This window comes from Oncorhynchus tshawytscha, linkage group LG30, assembly GCF_018296145.1.
Source record: "Oncorhynchus tshawytscha isolate Ot180627B linkage group LG30, Otsh_v2.0, whole genome shotgun sequence".
Lineage (NCBI taxonomy): Eukaryota > Metazoa > Chordata > Actinopteri > Salmoniformes > Salmonidae > Oncorhynchus > Oncorhynchus tshawytscha.
The window spans coordinates 41739474-41766685 of record NC_056458.1 but is presented as its reverse complement, the minus strand read 5'-3'; the positions used below and the strand labels follow the sequence as shown (position 1 = coordinate 41766685).

General features: G+C 41.6%; 1 protein-coding gene across 6 annotated transcripts; it reads left to right on the top strand.

Annotated features, from left to right (window-relative positions):
* The first annotated feature begins 1003 nt into the window (after window positions 1-1003).
* crebrf (creb3 regulatory factor) lies at window positions 1004-26489 on the top strand. Of its 6 annotated transcripts, none has more exons than XR_002950027.2 (10): window positions 1004-1295; window positions 9355-9456; window positions 10927-11052; window positions 13139-14366; window positions 14975-15169; window positions 15532-15721; window positions 16335-16408; window positions 16629-16751; window positions 16866-17135; window positions 24080-26489. XR_002950027.2 is itself a non-coding variant. In XM_024393474.2 (10 exons), the coding sequence occupies exons 1-9, from the start codon at window positions 1281-1283 to the stop codon at window positions 16982-16984; spliced, it is 2187 nt and encodes a 728-aa protein (XP_024249242.1). In that variant the 5' UTR covers window positions 1005-1280; the 3' UTR covers window positions 16985-16999; window positions 24080-26489. The 6 variants fall into 6 exon arrangements, 1 of the variants encoding a protein (XP_024249242.1); XM_024393474.2 differs by having other exon boundaries at window positions 1005-1295; window positions 13139-14381; window positions 16866-16999; XR_002950028.2 differs by having other exon boundaries at window positions 1006-1295; window positions 10993-11052; window positions 13139-14381.
* The last annotated feature ends 723 nt before the right edge of the window (window positions 26490-27212 follow it).

The following is a 27212-nucleotide window of genomic DNA, read 5'->3' as shown; positions in this document are numbered from 1 at the left end:
CGTTTCCACCCCCATGCTTCACAGTAGGTATGGTGTTCTTTGGATGCAACTCAGCATTCTTTGTCCTCCAAACACAACGAGTTGAGTTTTTACCAAAAAGTTATATTTTGGTTTCATCTGACCATATGACATTCTCCCAATCTTCTTCTGGATCATCCAAATGCTCTCTAGCAAACTTCAGACGGGCCTGGACATGTACTGGCTTAAGCAGGGGGACACGTCTGGCACTGCAGGATTTGAGTCCCTGGCGGTGTATTATGTTACTGATCGTAGGCTTTGTTACTTTGGTCCCAGCCCTCTGCAGGTCATTCACTAGGTCCCCCCGTGTGGTTCTGGGATTTTTGCTCACCGTTCTTGTGATCATTTGGACCCCACGGGGTGAGATCTTGCGTGGAGTCCCAGATCGAGAGAGATTATCAGTGGTCTTGTATGTCTTCCATTTCCTAATAATTGCTCCCACAGTTGATTTCTTCAAACCAAGCTGCTTACCTATTGCAGATTCAGTCTTCCCAGCCTGGTGCAGGTCTACAATTTTGTTTCTGGTGTCCTTTGACAGGTCTTTGGTCTTGGCCATAGTGGAGTTTGGAGTGTGACTGTTTGAGGTTGTGGACAGGTGTCTTTTATACTGATAACAAGTTCAAACAGGTGTCATTAACACAGGTAACGAGTGGAGGACAGAGGAGCCTCTTAAAGAAGAAGTTACAGGTCTGTGAAAGCCAGAAATCTTGCTTGTTTGTAGGTGACCAAATACTTATTTTCCACCATAATTTGCAAATAAATTCATTAAAAATCCCACAATGTGATTTTCTGGATTTTTTTCTTCTAATTTTGTCTGTCATAGTTGAAGTGTACCTATGATGAAAATTACAGGCCTCTCTCTTCTTTTTAAGTGGGAGAACTTGCACAATTGGTGGCTGACTAAATACTTCTTTGCCCCACTGTATATAGGTGTCATTATTGAAGTATGTATATTACTTCCCTATTTATAAAAATGTCTGGATAACGGTATTACAGCATCTGAAGTGTGTGCAATGCTCTGCATTGTGTGCAGTAGTATACTGTAATTTAGGTGCAATGTTTTGGGTCAAGCTTAAAGCTTCAGTGCGATTGGTCAGTGAAGGACCAGGTGACTCGGTAGTCACGCGCTTTCCAACGAACCCGTCAGGAAGAAGAAAAACAAAACAAACGCAAGAGAAAGGCAGCGTGGACTCCATTGAAATTGCTTTGTTATTGCTCAGATAGGAATAAACACGAAGCGAAACACGACACAAAACGTTCATATGGGGTTTCTAAAGGTGAGCTGAACGTTTTTAAAACCATTTGCCAAACTTTGTGGATAATGTTTCTTCGTTGTATGCTTGTTACCTCTTGTCTTGGTTAGCTGGTTATATCGTGCTGCTGTGAGAGGGGCGGGACGGAGGCCATACTGGAGCTAGTTGGTAGGGAACAAGATTGGGCTATTTTCGTGTTAAATCCTGCTGAACTAAAACGTTTTACTTATTTGACAAACCATTTTTTTTGTGTATCACGACAACTGTATATATGTGCATGCACAATGTAGCTCCTTTCAATAGCTTGCATTTTTGTTTACGAAATTATTATTATTTTTAAGATTGACATTTAGATTTATTTTTTTGTGGGGGGGATCATGCGGGTGTTGAAACAAGGTGCTGTGAATCAGGCATTCTCCATTAATGCTTTTTGGGTCAAGTAAAATCAACATCCTCTTAGGGTACACGCCCCCCACCCCCACCATGCTGCTACAGAGCTCGAGAAAAAGATCTAGAACATTCTAGATAAATTGAGCAAAGAATAAAGACAGCATTTGACCGAGTTTGTTGACAAATTCGCATTTCAGGGATTGAAGGGCGTCAGCTAGTCGGGACGGTTGTCAATGCTTACTTTTGTTCAGTGTCACCGATATATCCACGTCGTGTGTTTATAATATTGACTAACTAGATATGCGTGTTCCCTCAGTAATTTATAAGATGATTACATAGACCTCAGAAAAATGATCTCCTATGCGAATTCTGCCTGTCAAGGGGTAATTTTGCATGTATTTAGTCAGCTATTTAGGCCACAAAAACAATCCTTTTAAATTGCTTGTTGTTTTCAGTCTCAACCTACAATGAAATCTCCTGCTATTGACAGCAAAGCCGACCATTCGTGCATATCTGGAGGCGGGCTATAACTGCGCTTTGACCAATAGGGCTGTTGGATTACGTGGGTGTTGGCCCAGGATAGTAGTAAGTTAGTTTGACGTTGTACTTGTTTGTGTTGGGATCCATGTTGAGTCAGTCTCAAACTATTAATTCAGTTGATTAGTGATTGTATTTGTTTTTTTTGCTCACTGCAATCCTGTATTGCAGAGATATTATGCTGTGTAGTTAACGTTAGATCGTCCATCCTCATCGCGTGTAACGCTAGACATCTAGTCCTATATCTATACTGAACAAAAATATACATGCAACATGCAACAATTTCAAATATTTTCTTAAGTTACAGTTCATATAAGGAAATCAGTCAATTGAAATAAATAAATGAGGCACTATTCTATGGATTTCACATGACTGGGCAGGGGTGCAGCCATGGGTGGGCCTTGGAGGGCTTAGGCCCACCCACGCAGGAGTTTTTTTTTCTCCCACAAAAGGGCTTTATTTCCTACAGAAATACTGCTCAGTACACCCCCCCCACCGCCCTGCGCAGATGAAAAAGCCGGATGTGGAGGTCCTGGGCTGTTGTGGTTTGCGGTTGTGAGGCCAGTTGGACGTACTGCCAAATTCTCTAAAATGACAATGGAGGCAGTTTATGGTAGAGAAATGAACATTCAATTCTCCTGAAACCGCTCTGGTGGACATTCCTCGGCCAGCATGGCAATTGCAGGCTCCCTCAAAACTTGAGACATCTGTGGCATTGTGTTCTGTGACAAAACTGCACATTTTAGAGACTTATTATTGTCCCCAGCACAAGGTGCCCCTGTGTAATGATCATGCTGTTTAATTTGCTTCTTTATATGCCACACCTGTCAGATGGATGGATTATCTTGGAAAGGGAGAAATGCTTAAATTTGTACACAGCATTTCAGGGAAATAAGATTTTTGTGTGTGTGGAACATTTCTGGGATCTTATTTTAACCCATGAAACATGGGACCAACACTTTATGTTGCGTTTTATATTTTTATTCAGCGTAGTTTATACGTGGTAGATCTGAAGACTTAGCCCATTTCTGCTGTAATTCTTTCCTACATGATCGATTTGCCCCTGTAAACTTAGGGGTGACCAGTGTTGCAAATTTGATGTGGAGTGCTCTGCATGCTGAGAATACCACACACATTCTTGTCTTGACTCTTTGCTCAACATGTCCTCAAAGCAAGGTTGTCATTACCAGCTGTGGTGGTTAGACCAGAAGTATATCCTTCAGAGTACATGAAAGAAAGATGTCTGCCTCAGTGTATTGGATAACTTTGCAATAATAATAACATGGTAATAACTGAGATAATAAAACGGACCTAAACTTCGTTGTTACAGAAATTCAACAATAATCCTGAAGCAGTCCATTTTGTATATTGGTAGTACAGTATCTCAAAAGTTGCCAGCCTTGCAGACAAAATCAATGCAATTTAAAACATATAGGCTATCTAGATGTACACTGAACATTTAATGGTAAACAGACAACCCCTTGAAGTTAGGACATTTCTCTGTATTGTCTTTCAGGCGTAGTCAGTTAATTATTATAAGGTTGCTGGTACTGCATTTGCTTCCTGGTTTGTTTTGGTATTGGCCCTAGACCTATAAATATGCTTGCATGATATTGATAGAATTTGCCCGATAGTATACGTTTGCGTGACTCATCTTGCCATGTTTATAGCCTACTTTTCTAATGTAGTTGTAGAAAACATAGCTATTTCTCTGTGTAATTAATTAGCGAATGGAGATGACGACAAATAATTCCTGCTACCACTACCAAATCGGCCTATCACACTTGAGATTATTATCTCTCTGTTATTATATTATAAAGCCAACACATGTGGCAAGGATTCAGTTCAGCACGGAAGCAGAGCTTTTTCTGTAGGACGCTACCTTCAATATTAGCAGAATGATATGAAACTTGGATATGCTAGTGATAGATTTTTTTGGTGTGCTGCAAAAGGTGCACAGGAGAGGTCCCTGTGTTTCTAAAATATACCTATGCTGTTTTTTTTGTGTGAAGCATATCAGTTGGTGACGGGGTAGCAATTGATAAAGTAGATTATCACAATATTATCTTTGACGATATTTATATACAATACCAGTCAAAAGTTTGGGCACTACTCATTCCAGGGTTTTTCTTTATTTTTTAAAACTATTTTCTACATTGTAGAATAATCAAACCTATGAAATGACACATGGAATCATGTAGTAACCAATAAAGTGTTAAACAAATCAAAATATGTTTTAGATTCCTCAAAGTAACCACCCTTTGCCTTGATGACAGCTTTGCACAGGCTTGGCATTTTCTCAACCAGCTTCACCTGGAATGCGTTTCTAACAGTCTTGAAGGAGTTCCCACATATGCTGAGCATTTGTTTGCTGCTTTTCCTTCACTCTGCGGTCTAAGTCATCACAAACATCTCAATTGGATTGAGGTCGGGGTGATTGTGGAGGCCAGGTCATCTGATACAGCACTCCATCACTACTCCTTGGTGAAATAGCCCTTACACAGTCTGGATATGTGTTGGGTCATTGTCCTGTTGAAAAACAAATGATAGTCCCACTTAGCGTAAACTAGATGGAATGGGGTATCACTGTAGAATGCTGTGGTAGTCATGCTGGTTAAGTATGCCTTGAATCTGACAGTGTCACCAGCAAAGCACCTCCTCCGTGCTTCATGGTGGGAACCACATATGCAGAGATCATCCGTTCACCTACTATGCGTCTCACAAAGCCATGGTGGTTGGAACCAAAAATCTCAAATTTGGACTCATCAGACAGACTAATATCCACTGCTCGTGTTTCTTGGCACAAGCAAAGTCTCTACTTATTATTGGTGTCCTTTTGGTTGAGGTTTCTTTGCAGCAATTTGACCAAGAAGGCCTGATTTCTATTATTGTGTGCATGTAGCTCAGGGATCAGAGAAGTTGGGTTAAATGCGGAAGACACATTTCAGTTGAATGTGTTCAGTTGTACAACTGACTAGGTATCCCCCTTTTCCATGGTTGTAAAGAGGTATGTTATTAAAAAGATGTAGGTCCATTATATTTTCTACATACTTTATATGTGGTTTAAGTTTACAAAGAACCCCACCCCTTTTAAATGGTCAATTTGCTGGTAGGCTGGTTTAGCCTTAATGTTTTTTGTGTGCTTATGAGTGAGACCCTCCCACCCTGAAGTTGGTACAGGAGTATGACTGTCCTTTGTATCTGTCATTCTTTCCCCACACAATCAGATTGTGAAGTGGGTTCATGTTTCCTAAGGCCTGTGGCTTAATGCCTATGGCTTAATGCCTTTCCAATTGTGGTGAGACCTTTGAAGCCAGCTAATGCATAGTGAAGTTTAATGTCCGTCAGGAGCAGCTTGTGACATCCATTGTGACCAATGATATATATATACAAAAAATAGATTGCTGATGCTATGTATTGGCCAATGAGAGGCTTTGAAGCCACCGGTCGGCCATATTGGTAATCCTCAGCTGCAGTCCTCCATAGAAATGAATGGAATTACACAGTATTTCAATTAAATATTTCAAGGACAAATTAACATGTATTTTTTTGTTTTGTTTGTTTTAGTGGGGACAGTAACATTTAATATTTTAAAAATTAAACTTTAAGTAAATGGCTTGCTATATTTTTGATTTGCATGTGCAGCTCACAACACCATTTTAAAAAGGATGCTTTAAGGTGTCTGTGATAGAATAAACATGGCAAAAACCAATGTAGACTTTAGTAAATGCATTTCTCTAGCTTCCAAAAGTTATTTTACAACGGGTGGAGTAGTAGTGAAATGGATCAGCCGCGGGGGGAGTAGTAGTGAAATGGATCAGCCGCGGGGGGAGTAGTAGTGAAATGGATCAGCCGCGGGGGAGTAGTAGTGAAATGGATCAGCCGCGGGGAGTAGTAGTGAAATGGATCAGCCGCGGGGGAGTAGTAGTGAAATGGATCAGCGGGGGAGTAGTAGTGAAATGGATCAGCCGCGGGGGAGGGGAAATGGATCAGCCGCGGGGAGTAGTGAAATGGATCAGCCGCGGGGGAGTAGTAGTGAAATGGATCAGCCGCGGGGGAGTAGTAGTGAAATGGATCGGGGGAGTAGTAGTGAAATGGATCAGCCGCGGGGGAGTAGTAGTGAAATGGATCAGCCGGGGAGTAGTAGTGAAATGGATCAGCCGCGGGGGAGTAGTAGTGAAATGGATCAGCCGCGGGGAGTAGTAGTGAAATGGATCAGCCGCGGGGGAGTAGTAGTGAAATGGATCAGCCGCGGGGGAGTAGTAGTGAAATGGATCAGCCGCGGGGGAGTAGTAGTGAAATGGATCAGCCGCGGGGAGTAGTAGTGAAATGGATCAGCCGCGGGGGGAGTAGTAGTGAAATGGATCAGCCGCGGGGGAGTAGTAGTGAAATGGATCAGCCGCGGGGGAGTAGTGTGAAATGGATCAGCCGCGGGGGAGTAGTAGTGAAATGGATCAGCCGCGGGGGGAGTAGTAGTGAAATGGATCAGCCGCGGGGGAGTAGTAGTGAAATGGATCAGCCGCGGGGGAGTAGTAGTGAAATGGATCAGCCGCGGGGGAGTAGTAGTGAAATGGATCAGCCGCGGGGGAGTAGTAGTGAAATGGATCAGCCGCGGGGGAGTAGTAGTGAAATGGATCAGCCGCGGGGGAGTAGTAGTGAAATGGATCAGCCGCGGGGGGGGATGGTAGTAGTGAAATGGATCAGCCGCGGGGGAGTAGTAGTGAAATGGATCAGCCGCGGGGGAGTAGTAGTGAAATGGATCAGCCGCGGGGGAGTAGTAGTGAAATGGATCAGCCGCGGGGGAGTAGTAGTGAAATGGATCAGCCGCGGGGGAGTAGTAGTGAAATGGATCAGCCGCGGGGGGGTAGTGAAATGGATAGTGAAATGGATCAGCCAAGGGGGAGTAGTAGTGAAATGGATCAGCCGCGGGGGAGTAGTAGTGAAATGGATCAGCCGCGGGGGGAGTAGTAGGAAATGGATCAGCCGCGGGGGAGTAGTAGTGAAATGGATCAGCCGCGGGGAGGTAGTGAAATGGATCAGCCGCGGGGGAGTAGTCGTGAAATGGATCAGCCGGGGGGTAGGTGAAATGGATCAGCCGCGGGGGAGGAGTAGTGAAATGGATCAGCGGCGGGGGGGAGTAGGAGTGAAATGGATCAGCGGCGGGGGGGAGTAGGAGTGAAATGGATCAGCGGCGGGGGAGTAGGAGTGAAATGGATCAGCCGCGGGGGGAGTAGTAGTGAAATGGATCAGCTGTGGCTTCAGAACAGTGCTCCCTGTCTGTCATCTAGTGTATATATAAATAATTGATTGTGACCCATATGTCAGTGCCCATGGTAAACTAACTTAACCTGTCTGCATAGCATACTGAAGAGCCCATTATGCTTTAGTCGTGATCTCCTATTTCAAAATCTTGCGCCAACAAGTTTAAAACATGTAGCCTGCCCTAATCTAGATTGACTACAGTGCTGTCAATATCAGGTGTGGGGCGCACAGTTGTTTATGTCTGAAATCTGCAATTATTTCGGCCTTCCTTTCATCTCTATATTCTGCCGTCAACAGAAACCTATCATCAGAGAAATCTGACTAGGAAGTGAGTGGTCAATCGTAAGCGTAAGAGAGAGGCCTACTCTGTAGCGTGCATTTTAGAAACTGTTGCAGTAAGGCATCACGCAGTGTGTTTTTAATGTCCAGGGGGATGTTTCTGTGTAGAGAGGACAAGGATATTAAAATGGCAGAGTGCAGTAGCCAGGCTGGCAGGCAGTTTCGCATGGCATCAGCACATTGCAGCAAGGGCTTCCCCACAGTGCCTCCCAAAACACAATCGCCCTCATCTGAGTGGCTCTAACAGGTGTGTGTATTTTCAGGACCAGGACTGCACTCGCAGCACATTACTTTTCCTTTGCATGGCATTTTAAGACTCATCAACACATCTCGCTTTTAAGGTGAGCTATGTGTAACCAGTAACATACTGACTAGGTATGTGTAACCAGTAACATACTGACTAGGTATGTGTAACCAGTAACATACTGACTAGGTATGCGTAACCAGTAACATACTGACTAGGTATGCGTAACCAGTAACATACTGACTAGGTATGCGTAACCAGTAACATACTGACTAGGTATGCGTAACCAGTAACATACTGACTAGGTATGCGTAACCAGTAACATACTGACTAGGTATGCGTAACCAGTAACATACTGACTAGGTATGCGTAACCAATTTCAGCCAGTGCTACTGCTCTACTTTGCAGGCTATGCTGCCGTGTCTGTGTGTCTCTGTGTGATGCTGTGGCAGGCAGAGAGAAGAGGAGGTGGTGTTTTTCTGTTGGTGTTTTTCCTCTGCGGGCAAAAGCTGCTGTGTGAAAAGCAGACAGGGGTGATAAGAAGCTCATTTGACTGAGTTGGCAAACCAGGTGGAAAATGTCATCCACCACTAGAGGAGCTGGGTTGTTTTGCTCTGTGTCACAGCTGGCCAGCACAGTGCCCTCCCTCCCCAGCATATTTCTCATGATTTGTTATGCAAACGGGGTCCAGTGACTCTGCTCCCTCTCTTTGTGACTCTTCGTTGGCAGCGGGGAATGGTAGCTAGCTAGAGTCGTTTTAAAAATAGCCTAGACACAGTGTTTATTCAATGCTCATTCTGTCTCGCATCAAACTAATCTGCTGTCTGCAGGGAGGGCTCCCAGTGTATTTTCTGGATCTGAAATGCTGCAATCGGACAATGTCTGCAACTTTGCTCGGCTTCGACTGTCTCTTTTACAAACATGGAAGCCCCCCCAGTCTTGCACTGAGTGTAACCAACACAGTCATGAGTTAAGATATATCACACTAGAGTTGATAGAAGTAGGCTATGTGTTCTGATTTAAATGAACAGCCGGTCTTGACAGTCGCTCTCAGAAGCCGTGTTTGACGATCTGCACAGAATCTCAGCTTGCAGGCTAAGTGACAGTATTATGTGTTTTTGGCGTATACGTTTGTAGGCGGGGAAGTGGGAAAATGTGCAAACATATGTAATATCTTACTAATTGAACCCTTCCATTCCCCCTGTGTTCTCATCTCTCTCCAGACACCAGGCATCAGACGAGAACTAGACTTCCATGAGTTCACAGAGTTTTCCACAATAAAGAAGACTCTTTTTGTTACTTAACTCATAGATTTTTCTACTATCGGTTGACATCATCCGAAGACGACTGGGACACGAGGTGGAGGAAACATTCACAATAAGGAACAGAGATCGGTGCTCGGCGATGCCTCAGGTAATGGAAGGGAGGGTTCTTTAGACGTGGTCCAGCTTTAGCCAGTTGTCTCTCTATAGTCTTGCAATTGACCAACTTCTGAAGCGAAAACAACTAGGTTGCTGGACCGTTAATGGACAGTCTGTAGCTTAAAACTGACAGACCTCAGTCTAGTTGCCCTGCAATTACAATGTGGATGATATAGCCACAGATGGAACAATGAGCCGGTTAGTTAGAAAAGTCTTTGATATAGACAGCCTATGGCGATTTCCCACGTCCATGGGAACATTCCCCTTTTTATCCAGGCTGTCCCAACCCCACAAATGTTGTTTGTTCACTGTTACTCTCCATGCTTAACTAAATGTTAAAGGGGCAATCTGCAGTTGGTGCATCCATTAATTGAAATTTTAAATAATTAATTAATTAAAATGTACTTTTAAGTTCATTTTATTTATATATATATATATATATATATATATATACCCATTGATTCTTACAGAATGTAACTTATATTGTAATTGCCTCATGACCTTAGTTTAAAACAGGTAGCTTCTTTAAACTACAACTATACTGAACAAAAATATAAATGCAACATGGAACAATTTCAAAGATTTAACTGAGTTACAGTTCATATAAGGAAATCAGTCAATTGAAATAAATAAATGAGGCCCTAATCTATGGATTTCACATGACAGGGTCGCAGCCATGGGAGGGCATAGGGTTGCAGCCATGGGAGGGCATATGCCCACCCACTTGGCAGCCAGGCCCAGCCAATCAGAATTAGTTTGCCCCCACAAAAGGGCTTTATTACAGACGGGAATACTCCTCAGCAACCCCACCCTCCCCCCTCAGACGATCCCTCAGGTGAAGAAGCCAGATGTAGAGGTCCTGCCTGTTGTGGTAAACATTCAATTAACATTCAATTCCCTGGCAACAGTCTGCGGTTGTGATGCCGGTTTGACATACTGCCAAATTCTCTAAAATGACATTGAAGGCGGCTTTATGGTAGGGAAATGTAACATTCAATTCCCTGGCAACAGCTCTGGTGGACATCCCTGCAGTTAGCATGCCAATGGCACTAACCACTAGACTCTCCCTCAACTTGATACATCTGTGGTATTGTGTTGTGTGACAAAGCTGCATGTTTTAGCGTGGCTTTTTATTGTCCCCAGCACATGGTTGATATGCCACACTTGTCAGGTGGATGGATTGGCAAATGAGAAATGCTCACTAACAGGGATGTAAACCAATTTGTGCACAAAATATGAGAGAAATATGCTTTTTGTGCATATGGAGCATTTTTGGGATATTTTATTTCAGCTCATGAAACATGGGACCAACACTTTTACATGCTGTATTTTTGTTCAGTATAATTATCTCTGTTCACTCTGAAATGGAAAAGCGGTATTTAAATATGTTCTTCAGAGTATTATAACAGGACAACAGGAATTGCAACAGGTTGAATAGTTTGGAATGTTTATTTCCCCTTAGCCCGGCATCAGTGGAATGGATCTTCCCTTTGGGGATTTCTTTCAAAATTATACTTTTGCTGATCAGGCGCTGACCAGCACGGACCTGTTGGCGAGTAACACAGACCCAGACTTCATGTACGAACTGGTAAGTGTTCTCCGTGCAGAGGGGCCTCCGGGCAGGATCACAGCTTACAGATGATAGAAAGAATGATAGTAAAAAGCTTTGGCGCACCTTAAATGACATTTTGGGCAAAAAGGCAAACTCCAACTACTTTTTCATTGGCAAGTTTAGCAAATGTAGGCATGACATGCCAGCAACGTACGCCGAACCTACACATCCAAGTATAAATTACCAAATTATTAGAGACGAGCGTTGTCATTTTGAGTTCCGTAAAGTGAGTGTGGAAGAGGTAAAAAAATTATTGTTGTCTATCAACAATGACAAGCCACCAGGGTCTGACAACTTGGATTGAAAATTACTGAGGATAATAGGGGACGATATTGCCACTCCTATTTGCCATATTTTCAATCTAAGCCTACTAGTAAGTGTGTGCCCTCGTTCCTGGAGGGAAGCAAAAGTCATTCCGCTACCCAAGAATTCCGCTGTCCCCTTTACTGGCTCAAATAGCCGACCAATCAGTCTGTTACCAACTCTTAGTAAACTTTTGGGAAAAATGGTGTTTGACCAGATACAATGCTATTATACAGTAAACAAATGGACAACAAACTTTTAGCACCCTTATAGGGGAGGACACAGCACTTACAGAAATGACTGCTATATTGTGGATAAAGAGTTACCTAACAGAACACAGAGGGATGTTCTTTAATGGAAGCCTCAAACATAATCCAGGTTGAAGTAGGAATTCCCCAGGGCAGCTGTCAAGGCCCCTTACTATTTTCAATCTTTACTAACGACATGCCTCTGGCTTTGAGTAAAGCCAGTGTGTCTATGTATGCAGATGATTCAACACTATACACGTCAGCTACTACAGCGACTGAAATTACTTCAACACCTAACAAAGAAATGTAGTTATTTTCAGAATGGGTGGCAAGAAATGTTAGTCCTAAATATTTCATTTAAAAGCATTGTATTTGGGACAAATCATTCACTGAACCCTAAACCCCAACAAAATCTTGTAATAATGTGGAAATTGAGCTAGTTGAGGTGACTCAACTGCTAAGAGTAACCCTGGATTGTAAACGGTCATGGTCAAAACACATTGATACAACAGTAGCTAAAATAGAGAGAAGTCTGTCATTAAGAAAGCGTTACTCTGCCTTCTTTACAACACTATCAACAAGGCATGACCTACAGGCCTGAGTTTTGTCTCACCTCGACTACTGTTCAGTCGTGTGGTTGGGTGCCACAAAGAGGGACTTAGGAAAATTACAATTGGCTCAGAACATGGCAGCAAGGCTGGCCCTTAATGTACACCGGGAGCTAACATTAATAATATGCATGTCAATCTCTCATGGCTCAAAGTAGAGTAGAGATTGACTTCATCACTACTTGTTTTTGTAAGAAATGTTGACAAGCTGAATGCACCGAGCTGTCTGTTTAAACTGCTAGCACAAGACATACCACCAGAGTTCTCTTCACAATCCCCCAAGTCCAGAACATACTATGGGAGGCGCACAGTACTACATAGAAATCAAATTTGATTTGTTGCATACACATATTAAGGTGAAGTTATTGCAGGTGTAGTGAAATGCTTTTAAAATACTTGACTACATGGAATTCCACATCAGGTAACTGAAGCAAGCAGTAGAATCAGATAAAAATACACCTTATGGAACAGCGGGGACTGTGAAGAGACACACACACACACGGGTACAGACATCCACATACTTACACATGCACACGTACATTGTAATATTGTTGTATGGTGGTATTAAACATTTTGTATTGTAGCGGTGTAGTAATGTTATATGATGTACTGTTTATCTTTTGTTTTATGTGTTATGTAAGCGTCTTAATGTGTTTGGACCCCAGGAAGAGTAGCTGCTGCCTTGGCAACAGCTAATGGGTATCCATAATAAATACACACAGAGAGACAGGACAGGTGGTGTAGTAGAGAACACAACACGCTATGACAATACAATTTAAAAATGTAAAAAAAACTTTATTTACACAGAATATTGTTGATTGAAGATGGTTGCATAACTTATCACAGGAAATAATGTAAATTCTATGCACTATTTTCATCTCTGTACTTTCTTTTCCTCCCCAGGACAGAGAAGTGACTGCTTGCCTAAGTCCTAGAGTTGATCACTTCACGGTGGGGGACTGCAAGGAGATGGAGTGTGGGGAGCACCTCATGGAGCTGGTGGACAGCGATCCGGCCTACAGCTCGAACTTTGAGCAGTGGGATACGTACTGGGAGGACCTGACCAAGTACACCCGTTTCACCAGCTGTGACATCTGGGGCACCAAGGAGGCAGGCCTGGATGACTTCTCCAGCCCTTACCAAGACGAGGAGGTGATTGCCCGGACCCCCACCTTGGCTCAGCTCAACAGCGAGGACTCGCAGCCCCCTGTGTGTGACACACTCTACCACCCTGATCTGCTGATAGGGGGCCAGAAGCAGCACACCTCCCTCCACCCACTCTCCCTGAGCAAGAAGACAGCCGCCCGCCCGGGCCCCTCCTCTTCCTGCTCCAACCTGGTCAAGAACCCCCTGGGCGACTTTGCCAAGGGTTCCCAGAAGGCCACCTGGCCTGTCCCCTCCAGCACAGAGACAATGTCCAAGGCCCAGGGAACCAGCAAGATGGCCACCCTGGGCTACCACTGCAATGACTACGTGCGCAAGGCAAAGGTTCGCATCAGCATGCCCCACCGGCCTCTAGTCGACATGCCCATGGCCTCCCATCAGGTTGAGGCTGAAAACCACTTCACATACAGCAGCAAGCCCCCAGAGCTGGCCACCACATCTGGCTGTGCTGCCCCCGTGGCTGCTCCTGCTACTGCAGCCTCCGCCTCTGCCTCCGCCAGCACCCTGGCCTATGAGAAGACTGTAGAGCTGCCTCGCCGGGAGATGCCACCCGCCTCAGTCGGCACGTCTGGCGCTGTGCCCCCTATGCTCCACTACCCTGTAGCTGGGGCTGGGGCCAGCGAGACCCTGGTGACTGCCAGTGGGACTGACCCAGTCTCTGACAAGAAGAAGGAGGAGGAGCACAACTACTCCCTGTTCCTAACCCGAGCCAGGCTGGCCGGGAAAGCCCTCACTGAGGAGGAGGAGGAAGAGGTTGAAGAAGAGGAGGAGGAGGAAGAGGAGGAGGTGGGGGAGGATGAAGAGGATGCTGAGGGGGTGGAGCTGGATGAAGATCTTGATGAAGATCATGATGAGGGTTTTGGCAGCGAGCATGAACTCTCTGAGAATGAGGATGAGGAAGATGAGGAGGACGATGATTATGAGGGGGATAAAGATGATGACATGAGCGACGCCTTCTCCGAGCCAGGTAGCCATATATCAGGTAGACATTCGCCTTTTTTGAGACTCACATTGGCCCCGAGCCCAAGCATGTACCTTTATAGCAACCATTTTGTTTTTCCATGTGAAGTGAGGTTGGAGTTGCTGCAGGTGCTCTCTTCAGACCGGCAGTTTATTACAAATGTCAGGTCCCTGTAATAGTAATGATCCTTTAGAGTTCTGGATGGGAATATCTTTGTAGCTGCAGAGTCCCACTGAAAGGAAATATGTGATTGGTGAACTTATTCCCTGTTGGGAGTCCCTGGCCTGGCCCATTGTGGTCCAGTGAGTCAGGATTATAAATGGATCTTGAGAATGGGGTCATGTTTCTGCTTTGGGTGGGTGTTAGTGTGACCCTGGCCGTGCTCTGAGATGGAGCAGTATAATCAAGAGTTTATTTAAGCTGTTTTATATGTGGAAGGCTCTCTGATCGACTGACCCTCTGCCATTTTCTCATCCTCGCTCTCTCCATCTTCATCTCTCTCCATCTTCATCTCTCTACCCTCACCCTTATCTCCCTTGCTAATATTTTCTCTCTGGTCCTTCTTTCTCTCAATTGTCTCGCTCTCCCCCTCCCTCCCTTCCTGTTGTGATCAGGATGTGACAATGACGCGGTGGAGGACGTGAAGGGGCTGACGGCAGGGATCTCCAGGAAGAGGGGCAAACGCCGCTACTTCTGGGAGTACAGCGAGCAGCTCACCCCCTCCAAGCAGGAATGCTTGCTCAAGCCCTCTGAGTGGGACAGGGAGACCCTGCCCAGCAACATGTACCAGAGGAATGGCCCACACCACGGTGAGACACACTTTATCATAAACACACACATCTGGTAAGTGGTGACATGTACAAGCACACACCACAAAATATCTATTGCACTACAATCATGTGGAGAAGTATGAATTCCCGCATTTACACATGCACTCGATGGAAGCCACACTCTTCATAGTTCATCGATTACAGTAGATCACATCATACAGTACATTCTACCCTGATAATGTATGTAGGTTACAAATGTAACATTGTTATTACATTATTTATAGTGTACATTTTGGGCTTTTTAATGAATCCATTTGAGATACAAATGTGTCTGACTGTCCCTGCTGACTAAGGGACATGTCTCAGTGGTTAACTGGCTCGGTGATTGGCTGTGTGAACAGGGAAGTACACTCTGAAGAAGTCTCGGCGGACAGATGTGGAGGACTTGACCCCTAACCCTCGCAAGCTGCTGCAGATCGGGAACGAGCTGCGTAAGCTCAACAAAGTGATCAGTGATCTGACCCCGGTCAGCGAGCTGCCCCTCACAGCCCGCCCACGCTCCCGCAAGGAGAAGAACAAACTGGCATCCAGGTACTGGATACTCACTTTGAAACCCTGTTCAACTCTTGTTCTCCAGAACCTTCTCTTTCTGCTTTGTTACAGTTAACTTTGATACATGCTACTACTACTACTACTACTACTATTAGTACTACTATCACTACTACTAGTACTACTACTATTAGTACTACTACTGCTATCACTACTACTACTGCTATCACTACTACTGTCACTACTACTAGTACTGCTATCACTACTGCTAGTACTGCTGTCACTGCTACTATTACTACTAATGTCACTACTACTAATGTCACTACTACTACTAATGTCACTACTACTACTAATGTCACTACTACTACTAATGTCACTACTACTACTACTATTACTACTACTACTAATGTCACTACTACTACTGTCACTACTACTGCTACTATTACTACTAATGTCACTACTACTACTAATGTCACTGCTACTATTACTACTAATGTCACTACTACTACTGATACTATTACTACTAATGTCACTACTACTACTAATGTCACTGCTACTATTACTACTAATGTCACTACTACTACTAATGTCACTACATAAGGGGTGTTCTTGTTATATGTATACCTTTACACAAGCTGTTTGTCTCTCTGTTCAGGGCCTGTCGACTGAAGAAGAAAGCTCAGTATGAGGCCAACAAAGTCAAGCTGTGGGGTCTGGGCACAGAATACGGTATGTTGATCAGTTATGTTGAATAATACACTTTTCCCATAGTCGATTTCCCTCTTGATTTCCATTTACTACATTGTGCAATTGGTAGACTGTCAATTGTCCTTCTGTATAATGTGTGGTTTAGGGAAGGAAGTTTATGTTTTGTGTTTGTAAATAGCTTTATTACCAATCTCTTTCTCTCTAAAAAATTACATTGCCCTTGTTTTATTGTTTGTTCCAGATCGGCTTCTGTTTGTCATCAACACCATAAAGGAAGAAATAGTGAACAGAGTGCAGGATATCTGCGACGACAAGGGAACTAGCATGGCTGAAACTCTGGACAAACTCATCCAAGAGACCCTTGGTAAGATGATGAAGTATTTTTCGTAAGTAGCAACAGAGATAGTTTTGAGCCCAAACACAGTTTAAACAATGGCTGTTGTTTAAAAAACGTGTTTTTTTTTTTTTTTTTCTACAGTGAAGTCACCAGTTGCCGGGCAGACGTCTGACTTTGTTAACCAGATCCTAGAGAACACTGGCAAGGGGGATCCCACTGGTGGACTGGTCGGGCTGCGTGTACCCACGTCTAGAGTGTAGACGGACCATGTAGAGGTCTGGTGATGGCATACTCAAAGCCATCCGCGCCATTCTTGTCCCACACTGTAACGGCTCACCCTCTGCATGACCATTCCATCCAGGAATCGCATCACCATGCCCTGTGGAAAGACATACATACCACGCTCCAAATGTATGTATGTCTTCACACTGTGAGCATGCGCTGAAATGAAACTTAGTATCTATCTCTGCACTAGTAGTCTGTTACTCGCCATTTGTACACATGGCTAGTGCACGTGGCTAGTGTCTTTAGGGCCGCAGTGTTTGCGAATTCAAAGCCAATATATGAAAAATACCTCCCGAAATGTTTATATTGGAAGAAAAAAAGATTATCAGTTCTAGCTGTAGCCATTTCCTGTAGCGTTGAAACGACCTGTTTCATGCCTGCGTACCTGGGTGGGAAAGGCAACACAGGATGCCGTTATAATTAGAGCGAGACGACGGGATGGCACGAGATATTTGCTATTGAAACGTAAATAGTAACTTGTCAATCCCATGTCCTTGTCACCTTTACTGAACTGTGCTTCTCAGATGAAAAAAAACAACAACTTAAAACAGCCACTGGGTATTCCATAGTGTCTACTGTTGTGGAGGTATAGGGAACGCTTCATACCTGTTGTCTGCTTTCCCATTCTAGCACCGTGGCATTTACATAGGGGGAGATGATGTTACCCAATACTCTCAACCTGCCAACCACATTATAAGGCAACAAAAACACACAAGCACCTGAATTACTACTAACATTAAGAAAGTCTACTTTGACAGAATGCGCTAAAAATTAGTAGAAGTTTGGGGGGGGGGGATACACAGGAATGCAGTGAAATGTTGTTTTGCGATTTGGCCTGATTTTTCAATTCCATTATCCTGTGTTTAAAATAGACTTGAGCAGAAGGCCACTATATACCCATCCGTTGCATGGGGAAAATTCTTAGTCATCTGACTATGAGCTAGATGACGTGATTATAACAACCATTTCCTCGATCTATATACCCTTTGGTTGAAGCGTCTTCAAATGAAAGCGCCATTGGCTTCTTGCAAAGTAGGGATGAGAGGGCTAATAGTTTGAAGTTCCTTAGTTTGGTGTGTTCATATTTGTATTTAATAACAGTACTGTTCATTGTGCCTTGTATTTAAAGTGAGATGATTACACAAGTGGTTGAAGGATAGTGGACCATTTTACACTGAGGGAGAGCAGAACATGGTGCAGGAAAGGTAAAGAGGTTTGTTATGTATTTCTGCTCTTTCAAGCTATTCTGAATGTACATATGAACATGGACCATGTAGATATATGCCACAGAGTCTGTGCATTGTATTATAAGATGGCTCTGACAAAAATGTACTTTGGTTATCGGTACTTGGACTTTGGGGCAGGGGATGGGAATGGGAGGGTTAAAAAAGGATATTCGTAATAGAATTTAAAAAAATATTTGCACACTATATTTTGATTGCTTTTTGTACCAAAGACACATGCAACGAAAACGGCGACTAGCCAGATAAAGTAAGGTTTTGCACAGCTTACCTGACACCGTATTGAATGTAGGAAATGTGGTAGGGTCAGGGATTTTCATTGAACTGTGAAATTGGCTTGGGTCCAATTACGTACTGAAAGAAGCATTCATTAACTTTTTCTAAACGGCTCCTGTCAGTTGGCTTCTCAAGTAGATTAGTGGCTTTAAAAACATTTGATAGATTCCAGAAGTTACATATAATACTTCCACTTCTATTGTGCTTTGGCACAAAGTAGAAAAGAGAGGGAGAACATACAATTTTTATTTTGACTGTTTGTCAAAACGTCACAAATAACCAAAAGGTATATCACTTCTATAATTTATGTAGGTGAGACGAATACACATATGTCATATTAAGTGTTGCGTATTTATAGTAATGTCCATTCATGCATACACATATGTCTATCTATTGTGAATTGCCACTTTTTCAAATTGATAGGTTAGTAAGCATGGCACATTTCTAAGGCCTATCCTCACATTCAGAGAAACTTTGGAGAAAAAAAAATGGAATGAAAAAACAAAAACATTTTTGTACTATTTGCCTTTTTCTGTTGGTGCGCATGTATGTCATTTGAGAGATGTTCAGAGAAATACATTTCTGGATGGTGACTCTGCATGAGATAGGGTGGGGTTTCTGGATGGAGACTCTGCATGAGATAGGGTGGGGTTTCTGGATGGAGACTGCATGAGATAGGGTGGGGTTTCTGGATGGAGACTGGGAGGGGTTCCTCCTGTTTTTTGTGATCTTTGTGAAGAGGCTCTAGTTTTTTAGGGGTTGTTCTGAAAGTAAGGGATTGAATATCATGGATATCATTCTGGTTTCTTTGTGCCCTCCGCCTCAGTTCTTGACACAAAGCTCGTCTGTTGTGCTGAGTCACGGGGAAGATTGATAGAAAACGAATGGATGATAAGTCTCAATTGTATACTTGCAATTGTAGTCTTAACCTGCATTACAATCTCAGCCCAGACGAAATGAGGTGAGCAGCTTTTAGAGAGGTCTAGCGTCTGTCTTTGCTGCTGTAAGTTGTCAATTTGAAAGACTAGGTTTGCTCATTTCAAGAGAACAAGGAGACTTAAGGCTGAATTCAATCAAACCGGCACAGCTGACAACCCTCTCTGCGGGAACGTAACACTGTCCTTATTCTGAGAAAGGGCATGTTTTAATTGAAAATGTAGTGAACATTTTCTTATTTCAGTACTGAAGATATCTGAACATGCCTTTTGTTTGCTGTAGAGAAACCATGTTATTGTTCTGCAAAGCAGGTTTCCGCACTGCATGCCATACTCCCAATTATTTTTGATTGAATTAAAAAAGGAAAAAAAATACTCTCTGAAACTAGAATGATATGTTTGATAAGATATCTTATTCTACTTACTTTGTTAGTGTGGTAAATATTCTCTATATACCGTCCATGGTTTGTTTTTGTAGTGTTTCATTTTGTAAATGGATTTATCTTCTAAATATTATATTTGTATAGTATATTCTATATTACATGTTTGAAAAAGAAAGCACTTTGTTCAACAAAAAAAAACAACAACAACCAAGTATGAAGAAAAGCATTTTTCCTTCCATTTGCTGCTAAACCGACCTTGTTTGAATGCTGCAGTGAGTACTTGACTTCTGTAACCTGACCAGGACAGTGTGTTGGGGAGGTCTTAATAAGAGGGCAATCAACCTTTGATTACAATGCCCCTATGTTCTGAATGACTCTAACGTCATGAATTCATTTGCCTTCAGTAGAGATTTCCTATGGAAAAACAAATTCTGCTTTGGGTTTTTCTTCAGGTTGATGTACAGTGTAGACACACTTCTTCTGGGCATTTGCCAGAGAGTTATATTGTTATCATTTTAAAAGTAATTTGTACTTGTAACTTGTACTTAATGGGGAGGGGGAGACTGAGGTACTCACAACAGCCCACATCCTTTTGTGAGTACCTCAGAAGGAAAACTATATCACTGTACTGTATGGCAAGTAATTTGCAGTGGAGATTTAATCCGGGATACTTTTTGCCTTCTCAAACACCCATCCATTCACTTAATTAAGATGGCCAATAGTGGGTTCAATTGCAAAGTGGTTTGCTGTGGCAACCGATCTTGGCCAATATTGTACTGTCTACAATCAAGACCTTCAACCTGGTGATATGCTCAAATCAACAATGGCCTCTCCATTGGGATCACTGATGGCAAGTGAGGTTGAGCTAGGGGAATTAATGTTGTGTAAGAAGCTAGTGGAACATAGTGTTGTGAGGCTGATTCCAGCATCGGGTGTGTGTGTCCACGCAGGTTTTCACATTTAACATGATGGGCGCAAGCTGTGCAACTTTACATTCTAACCAGGAGACTCTGTGGCATTTTAACAGTCAAGGAAGTGGTTGACATTCAAAGCCAGTAACTATTCCTTCTGCTCTATTGACATCAAACATATAAACAGATAATAGATTGTGTAATTATGTGCTAGTCTCGTCTGATAATTGAATCCATTATGGTCTCTTCTGCAGCGAATCAGGGTAACTACCATTCTTCTAATAGAAATACATGTAATAGAATAGTAAATCAAAGGAAAATATATTTATGTATTCCAATTAATGTTGCGATTTTTATTTCTGCAGTTCAATAACTATGTGTGCGTTTAATGGAGATTCAATGTAAAACAAAATGGTGCGATGCTCTCTACAGGATAAGAATAGACAAAGGCCAATGGATTTGTAAGTATAAATATTTTACCTAGATTATTTTTTCTTTATACTCTAAGAAATTTAAACGTACAAACTTTTTTTTTTTTTTGTATTATTCAAAAGGGAAATAAATTATATTTCTAGTTTTGATCCAACTTCTGTTTTACTGTGCTGCTGCTCATGTCTGGGTTGGTTATTAATGGATTATATTGTATTAAAAAGATGATAGTTCATTATACATTACATATGCCTATGCTTAACAGACCTTTTATACTTTTTAACAAATGAGTAACGCTTTGATCACATTTGAGTTAACCTTATGCTATAGTCTTAGACCTTGTGGATAGATGTCTAATGGTAGCATTAACAAACCACTGGATCACAATGAGAAAGAGACCGATCTCAATTTATTCCAATTCTCCCAAATGGCTACAGTACTCTAGAGAGGAGGCAGCAAGCGTGTTTGTCCTCTTTTCTTTCAATTCCTGATATGATTTTGGCTTGCTTTGTATGTAGTTGTTTGTAGTGTATGTGATGACAATGTTCTTAAATTGTGCACTATGCATGTCTTACTTGTTTTTGAGTAAGACAGCGTGTTGCTTTAGTTTTCAGCTGTCTCGTGTCTGAGCAGAGCATTTTCATTGTATAAAGTCAGACTCTTATCCTGTCTCCATAACCCTATGGAGGTGTTCCTAGTGGTGATAGGCAGGGGGGGAATGAGTGGAGCTCTGACAATGGAGGAGCCACACGTGTGTGTGTGTGTAATGGAGAAAGACCTGTCTAATAACTGCTAGATGAGTATGTTCCTTTCCATCTTATCTAACCAGTTGAATGCTTTGTTTTTTGCTTTAAACTGTCATTCAAAGGACCTGCATTCTACCATTTATTTATATATATATATATATATATATATATACCTTTTCCCATACACCCATAGTATCTATAGAAATTGAGAACTTAAAGTATGAACACTTGTATAGTTGATATTTCATGGGCTGTATATTGCATATATAATTGCTTCAATGCTTAAAGGGGCGGGCACTCAGCAGTTGCTACCTTTTATAAATTAATGATACGTATCCATTGTTTCTTAAAGAATATAGCTTGTAAAAATGCCTCATGAAGTAAGTTCAACTGTCGTAACCCATCGGAAGCCAAAATACAAGCTTTTTTTACTCCAATGTTTGTAAACAAAGTAAATGTAAACAAACACTGTATAGCCTAAAAACAGTTTTAACCATCATTTTTATATAATGCATGGTCAGTCCTTGCATCCATAGCTCTTTGAATTTGAGAGTGCCTACTGGTGCTTAGCGATTAACCTGCGTTTTGTATTTTTTGTTATTAGACAACTAATTGACTGACGTCAGTTCAATTACTTGAATTCCATTTAGTTTGTTTTATTTGGGGGGGTGGCCCAACTCGTTTTTCTTGAGAGAAATCATTCACGAGAGAAATCATGTCAGGAACTATGTGGGACACTTGGCTGAAGGGAGTTGTAGTTTTCATTAAGCAAACTTTTTCAACCTAGTTCAGCACAAGAACGTGGTAATTAACTACAATGACCATAATCCATTACGCCTGTTTTTTCCGTCTTGGACCGAGAGCGATACAATTTACACCTGTTATGTTAGATACACACAGGCCGCATGAGAGAGGAATGTACACAACACGAATACGAGAGAGATGGAGACAGTTCGTGAAAGTATCGCCTTATCTACTTTGAAAAACAAGTACAGTTATTTCATCAGACAGCTCGGCGGCAGGCTAGCCTAGCTAAAAAAAGGACGACTAGACAGTATGGGAAGCACAGGGAATGTTGTCTGGCTGCTACTGCCTGAGCAGAGAATAGGACTTTAAACAATGAAAAAATAATGAAGTCCTCAAATAAAAACTAAGTCATATGCACATCTGAAATGTTTGATTTCATAGTCATTTTCTTTTGATGTCATACCTAATGTGGACTTGATGGAGACAATGGAATATTTTCATTTTATTTTAGCAATTGAATGTTCACAATTTTTGGCTTTGGAATTTCCATTAAAAAGCTCTAAAATATTGTCATTATTTCATAATGCAATTAATGTTTAAAATAAATATTTTAAATTTAAAAAAACGTTATTTGTTAATAATCAAACTGAACTGACCTCAAAAAAATCACTAATCGCATAGTGCTAGTGTTACCATTATTACATCCCCATCCCCCAGTTTTTTTCCCGAAACAGTGGTGGGGGACGATTTGCTATTGTTTCAACTGCTGATTGCCGGTTTCAAGCATTGCAGAAGCATTTCAAACACATTCTTTTCGTATTATAACTTTGCTCAACCCCCTATATTGGTTGTGGAACCGCTCATACTCAAAGGTTATATGCTCAGTGCACTATAACCGTTTGTGTGTTATAATGTTGGATAATTAAATGCAGAGAATATGCGTAGGGAATGACCATTGTGCATGAAAATCTCACTCATCTGATAGGTTTGTTACTGGGTCATAATGTACTGAGTAATGGGTGCATCTTCACCCTGAGTTCAAGGATTTTGTAGGTGTCAAGGACTATGTCCACGTGGCATTTGAATTTAACAAGCATAGAGAGATTTGGTTTTGGATGTTGAACATATTCAGATCAAACTATTTTCCATTGCTTACCCACTGTTTTTATGAAAACAAAATCGTACAAACAAAAGCATACCCACGACTCACTTGGTTTTACAAAATGTCAAACATTAATTTTAATACAATGCCTGCTAAACCAGGTGCCTTAAAAAAAAAAAAAATCCAAACGTGATCTACTCCCTTCAAAGTCTTGCTGTTTTGTATGGATACAAGATTTACTATCTTTCTGCCCACTATGCCAAGAATTCTGACATTTTACTCTGTCTGGTGTTTTAACAGGGATCTCATGTACAGATGAAAATTGATGCTGCTTTGCCTCAGACAGTTTTCTCATCAGTGGAATGTAGTCTTCCTTCAAAGGATTCAATTCAATATAAGGATATGTTCATACTCCAGATGTCCAGTGTAACATTGGGTGAGAGAGACTATCCAAAGTGTGCTGCAATCATGATTCAGAGGAATTTGAACTTGTTTGTATGGTTGTCCTTATTTCTGTAAACCTTTTTTAATTGATTTTGTATTTGTGCTCAAAATCAGTCAATTGTTGCACACGTTTGAATTTGAATATTTTTTTGCCTTTTCTACTTTGACCTTACCTACTTGCCATACCATTTATTTTATATTTCATTTGAAATATTTCCTCTAGCTTACCTATAGAAATTATTTTAGATATTCATACCGCAGCGAGCTCTTGCTGAATTACATTTATCAGACCCAGAGCATTCACCACAATGGTGATTGATTTAGTTGAGTTTTCTATAGAACCGGTAGATCTGCTTTGCAAAAACTGTCAATTTACCAACCTATTGTGTCCCCTCAAAAATGATCAAGATAATTGTGCCTCTTTGGTCCTCATTTTCTACTGTTCCACAAACGGCTGGGTTTCACTTTACCCGGAGCAGTGTCACATGTACAAGCAGATGGCCTTTAGCAGCCTTTCTTCAATGAACAAACAAGGTTTGAAACAGTAACTCTTAATGACACATGTTGAGGTTTGCATTGTTCAACATAGATCTGTTAGCCATGGAGTTCCAGGAAACAAACCTCTGATGTCTCTAGTAATTACGCAGGGGCAGGCGGTGTTTTAAACGTGGCAAAGCCTGTAGAACGCTTAAAGCAATGGTGGTGGGCATCTGCACAAATCCAGGTACCTTGATTTCGCCAGTTTGCTCCAAAGTGCCACCACATAGTTCTTCAGAACTTAAGATTGAAGGGAGCACTAATTGGAGAGTGAGTTTAAAACAAAACAATGCAAACAGCTGATCGGAGCCACCATTCACCAGCCATGGTGCTGAATCTCAAAGACGTACTTGAACTTCCAAGAGCTGCCACTCGGGCCCTGTTGCTGTGTTGGAACGCTGCCTGAGGGGTGTTGCAACTCTTGACCAGTTCCCAGTGAACTTTGGACAGTGACTGACTTCTTTTTAAGACCTGCTGTAGCCACTGCAGTGTCGGTGTCAGTAAGGCCTTGTCCTCAGTAATGGTGGTTGACGACCGTGTTTTAAAAAATGTAATTGAAGTGGATTGGCTGGTAGCTTTGATAGGATTCTTATTATTTTTTGCTTCAGGAAAAGGCATAGAGATCGGTAAGGGTCACTAGGGCTGCTGGGCAGAGATCTCTCATCCCTTCACTGAAGTGTTGGAATATGTGTTCCTGCATAGTACACATGCAGACCAATTCAATGATTACCAATGACATTGAGAAAACAGATATAACCCTCTTTCAAAGCACCATAAACACATCATATTCACACTGCAATGATTTACATTTTCCTTCCAAACTTGCCAAATTATTTTTTGGGGAAATCCATACAACTCCCAATGAGGACAATTTTTTTTAAAGATATCTCACCCATTCTTAAAACTACACAATTCATGCCCTTGATGTAATGCTTCTGATGTTGTATGGTATTTCAATAGATAATGTAGCATGGGAACTTTAAGTAGTTAGTACTGTGTGTGTACTCCCCAAGTGAAAAATATTTGTCACAGTAGGAAGGCTGTATTTCATTGCTAAGTGCTCTGTAATAAATCTCTTGGGTGATACTCATAAACAAATCTGTATCCTGCTGAAACTAACAGTGACTTGATCCTATTAGAAATGTCTATATTTGTAGTTCACATGTATGCCTGTTCAAATTCAATAATATCTTGACAGTTCTATTTATGTTTAAATGTTGTGCTGGGTTTATACTTTTGTCGTTCGATCTCTTTCTCTTATTTTTGTTTCCATTTTTTTTTGGAGGCACAATTAGTTGGAGAACAGATAATGATCCTTGTAAATGTACAGATGTGATGTAGGTTGGGTTCAGTTATGATTGATTGGAAAAATGTGTCTGCTTGTGTAATTGTGCCTCTCCTTCATTTAGTTGAGTTTTTTTTTTTTATCATACTTTTTCTCACAGAATTGTATCAGCCAGGAGTTGGTACCACAGTTGTGGCTAGGTGGAGTACAGCTATGGACTGAAGTGACTTTACGTAGCAGGTTAGGAGAATTAATGTAGCAGGTTAAGGTTAGGAAAACTGTAAGGGTTAGCAAAAATGCTACAGCTGACCCCGATGCGACTCGAACATGCAACTTTTGGTCCGTAGCTGTAATCCAATCTAGCCACAACGCAATTTTGCTTGTAACCATATTGTCCAATTCTATTGTTGATTTTAATATCAAAATAAAAACCTTTGAAAAACACTATTTGCCTTCTTTTACAATTTGTATGTTTTATTTGGGCTATCAGTTTATTTGTATGATTAACACTGAAGCGCATTCATGACATGACATGCACATTCATGACCTATGTCTTCCATACTACAAAGCATAGTTAAAATCCAGTCCAGACATATGACATAATATTGAATTGCATAAGCATTGATGTTAGAGGCTGAATCATAGAAATTCAATCACATTCTAGTGCTATGAACCGACTGACCAACTGTACTGAAAAACCAGTTCAAATAGCCTGGCAGCTTCACACAAACACTATCTCCTCTCAATATCTGTCCTTTTCTGATTTCTTGTCTTGTGTGGATGCCAGTAGCTGGTCAGAGTCAGCATGACATGACAATGTTTACCTGAAGCAAACAAAAGTCAAAGTGGTTTATTATGTCACTCGCAGAAAGCTCTTACAATGGTTGAGATGCATATGAGGACATCTACAGCTTGGGACTAGAAGTTTCTATCTGGTTCTATTTGCAGAAATGCAGATACAAACTTCTACTCACTAAACACAAATGCTTCGTGTAAATTATGTGAGTGTTGGAACATGCCACTGGCTATCTGTAAATATACTGTATATATATATATATATATATATATATTTTAATGGTTTGCTTAATAAAAGGAATTTGAAATGATTTATACTTTTACTTTAACTTTTGATACTTAAGTATATTTAAAACAAAGTATTTTACTGGG

What these genes read in the sequence shown, in the direction of transcription:
- crebrf (XM_024393474.2), top strand. An exon ending in CAGACTTCATGTACGAACTG is followed by an intron (nt 11,053 to 13,138) that starts GTAAGTGTTCTC and finishes TTTCCTCCCCAG; the next exon opens with GACAGAGAAGTGACTGCTTG. An exon ending in GAGGAATGGCCCACACCACG is followed by an intron (nt 15,170 to 15,531) that starts GTGAGACACACT and finishes CTGTGTGAACAG; the next exon opens with GGAAGTACACTCTGAAGAAG.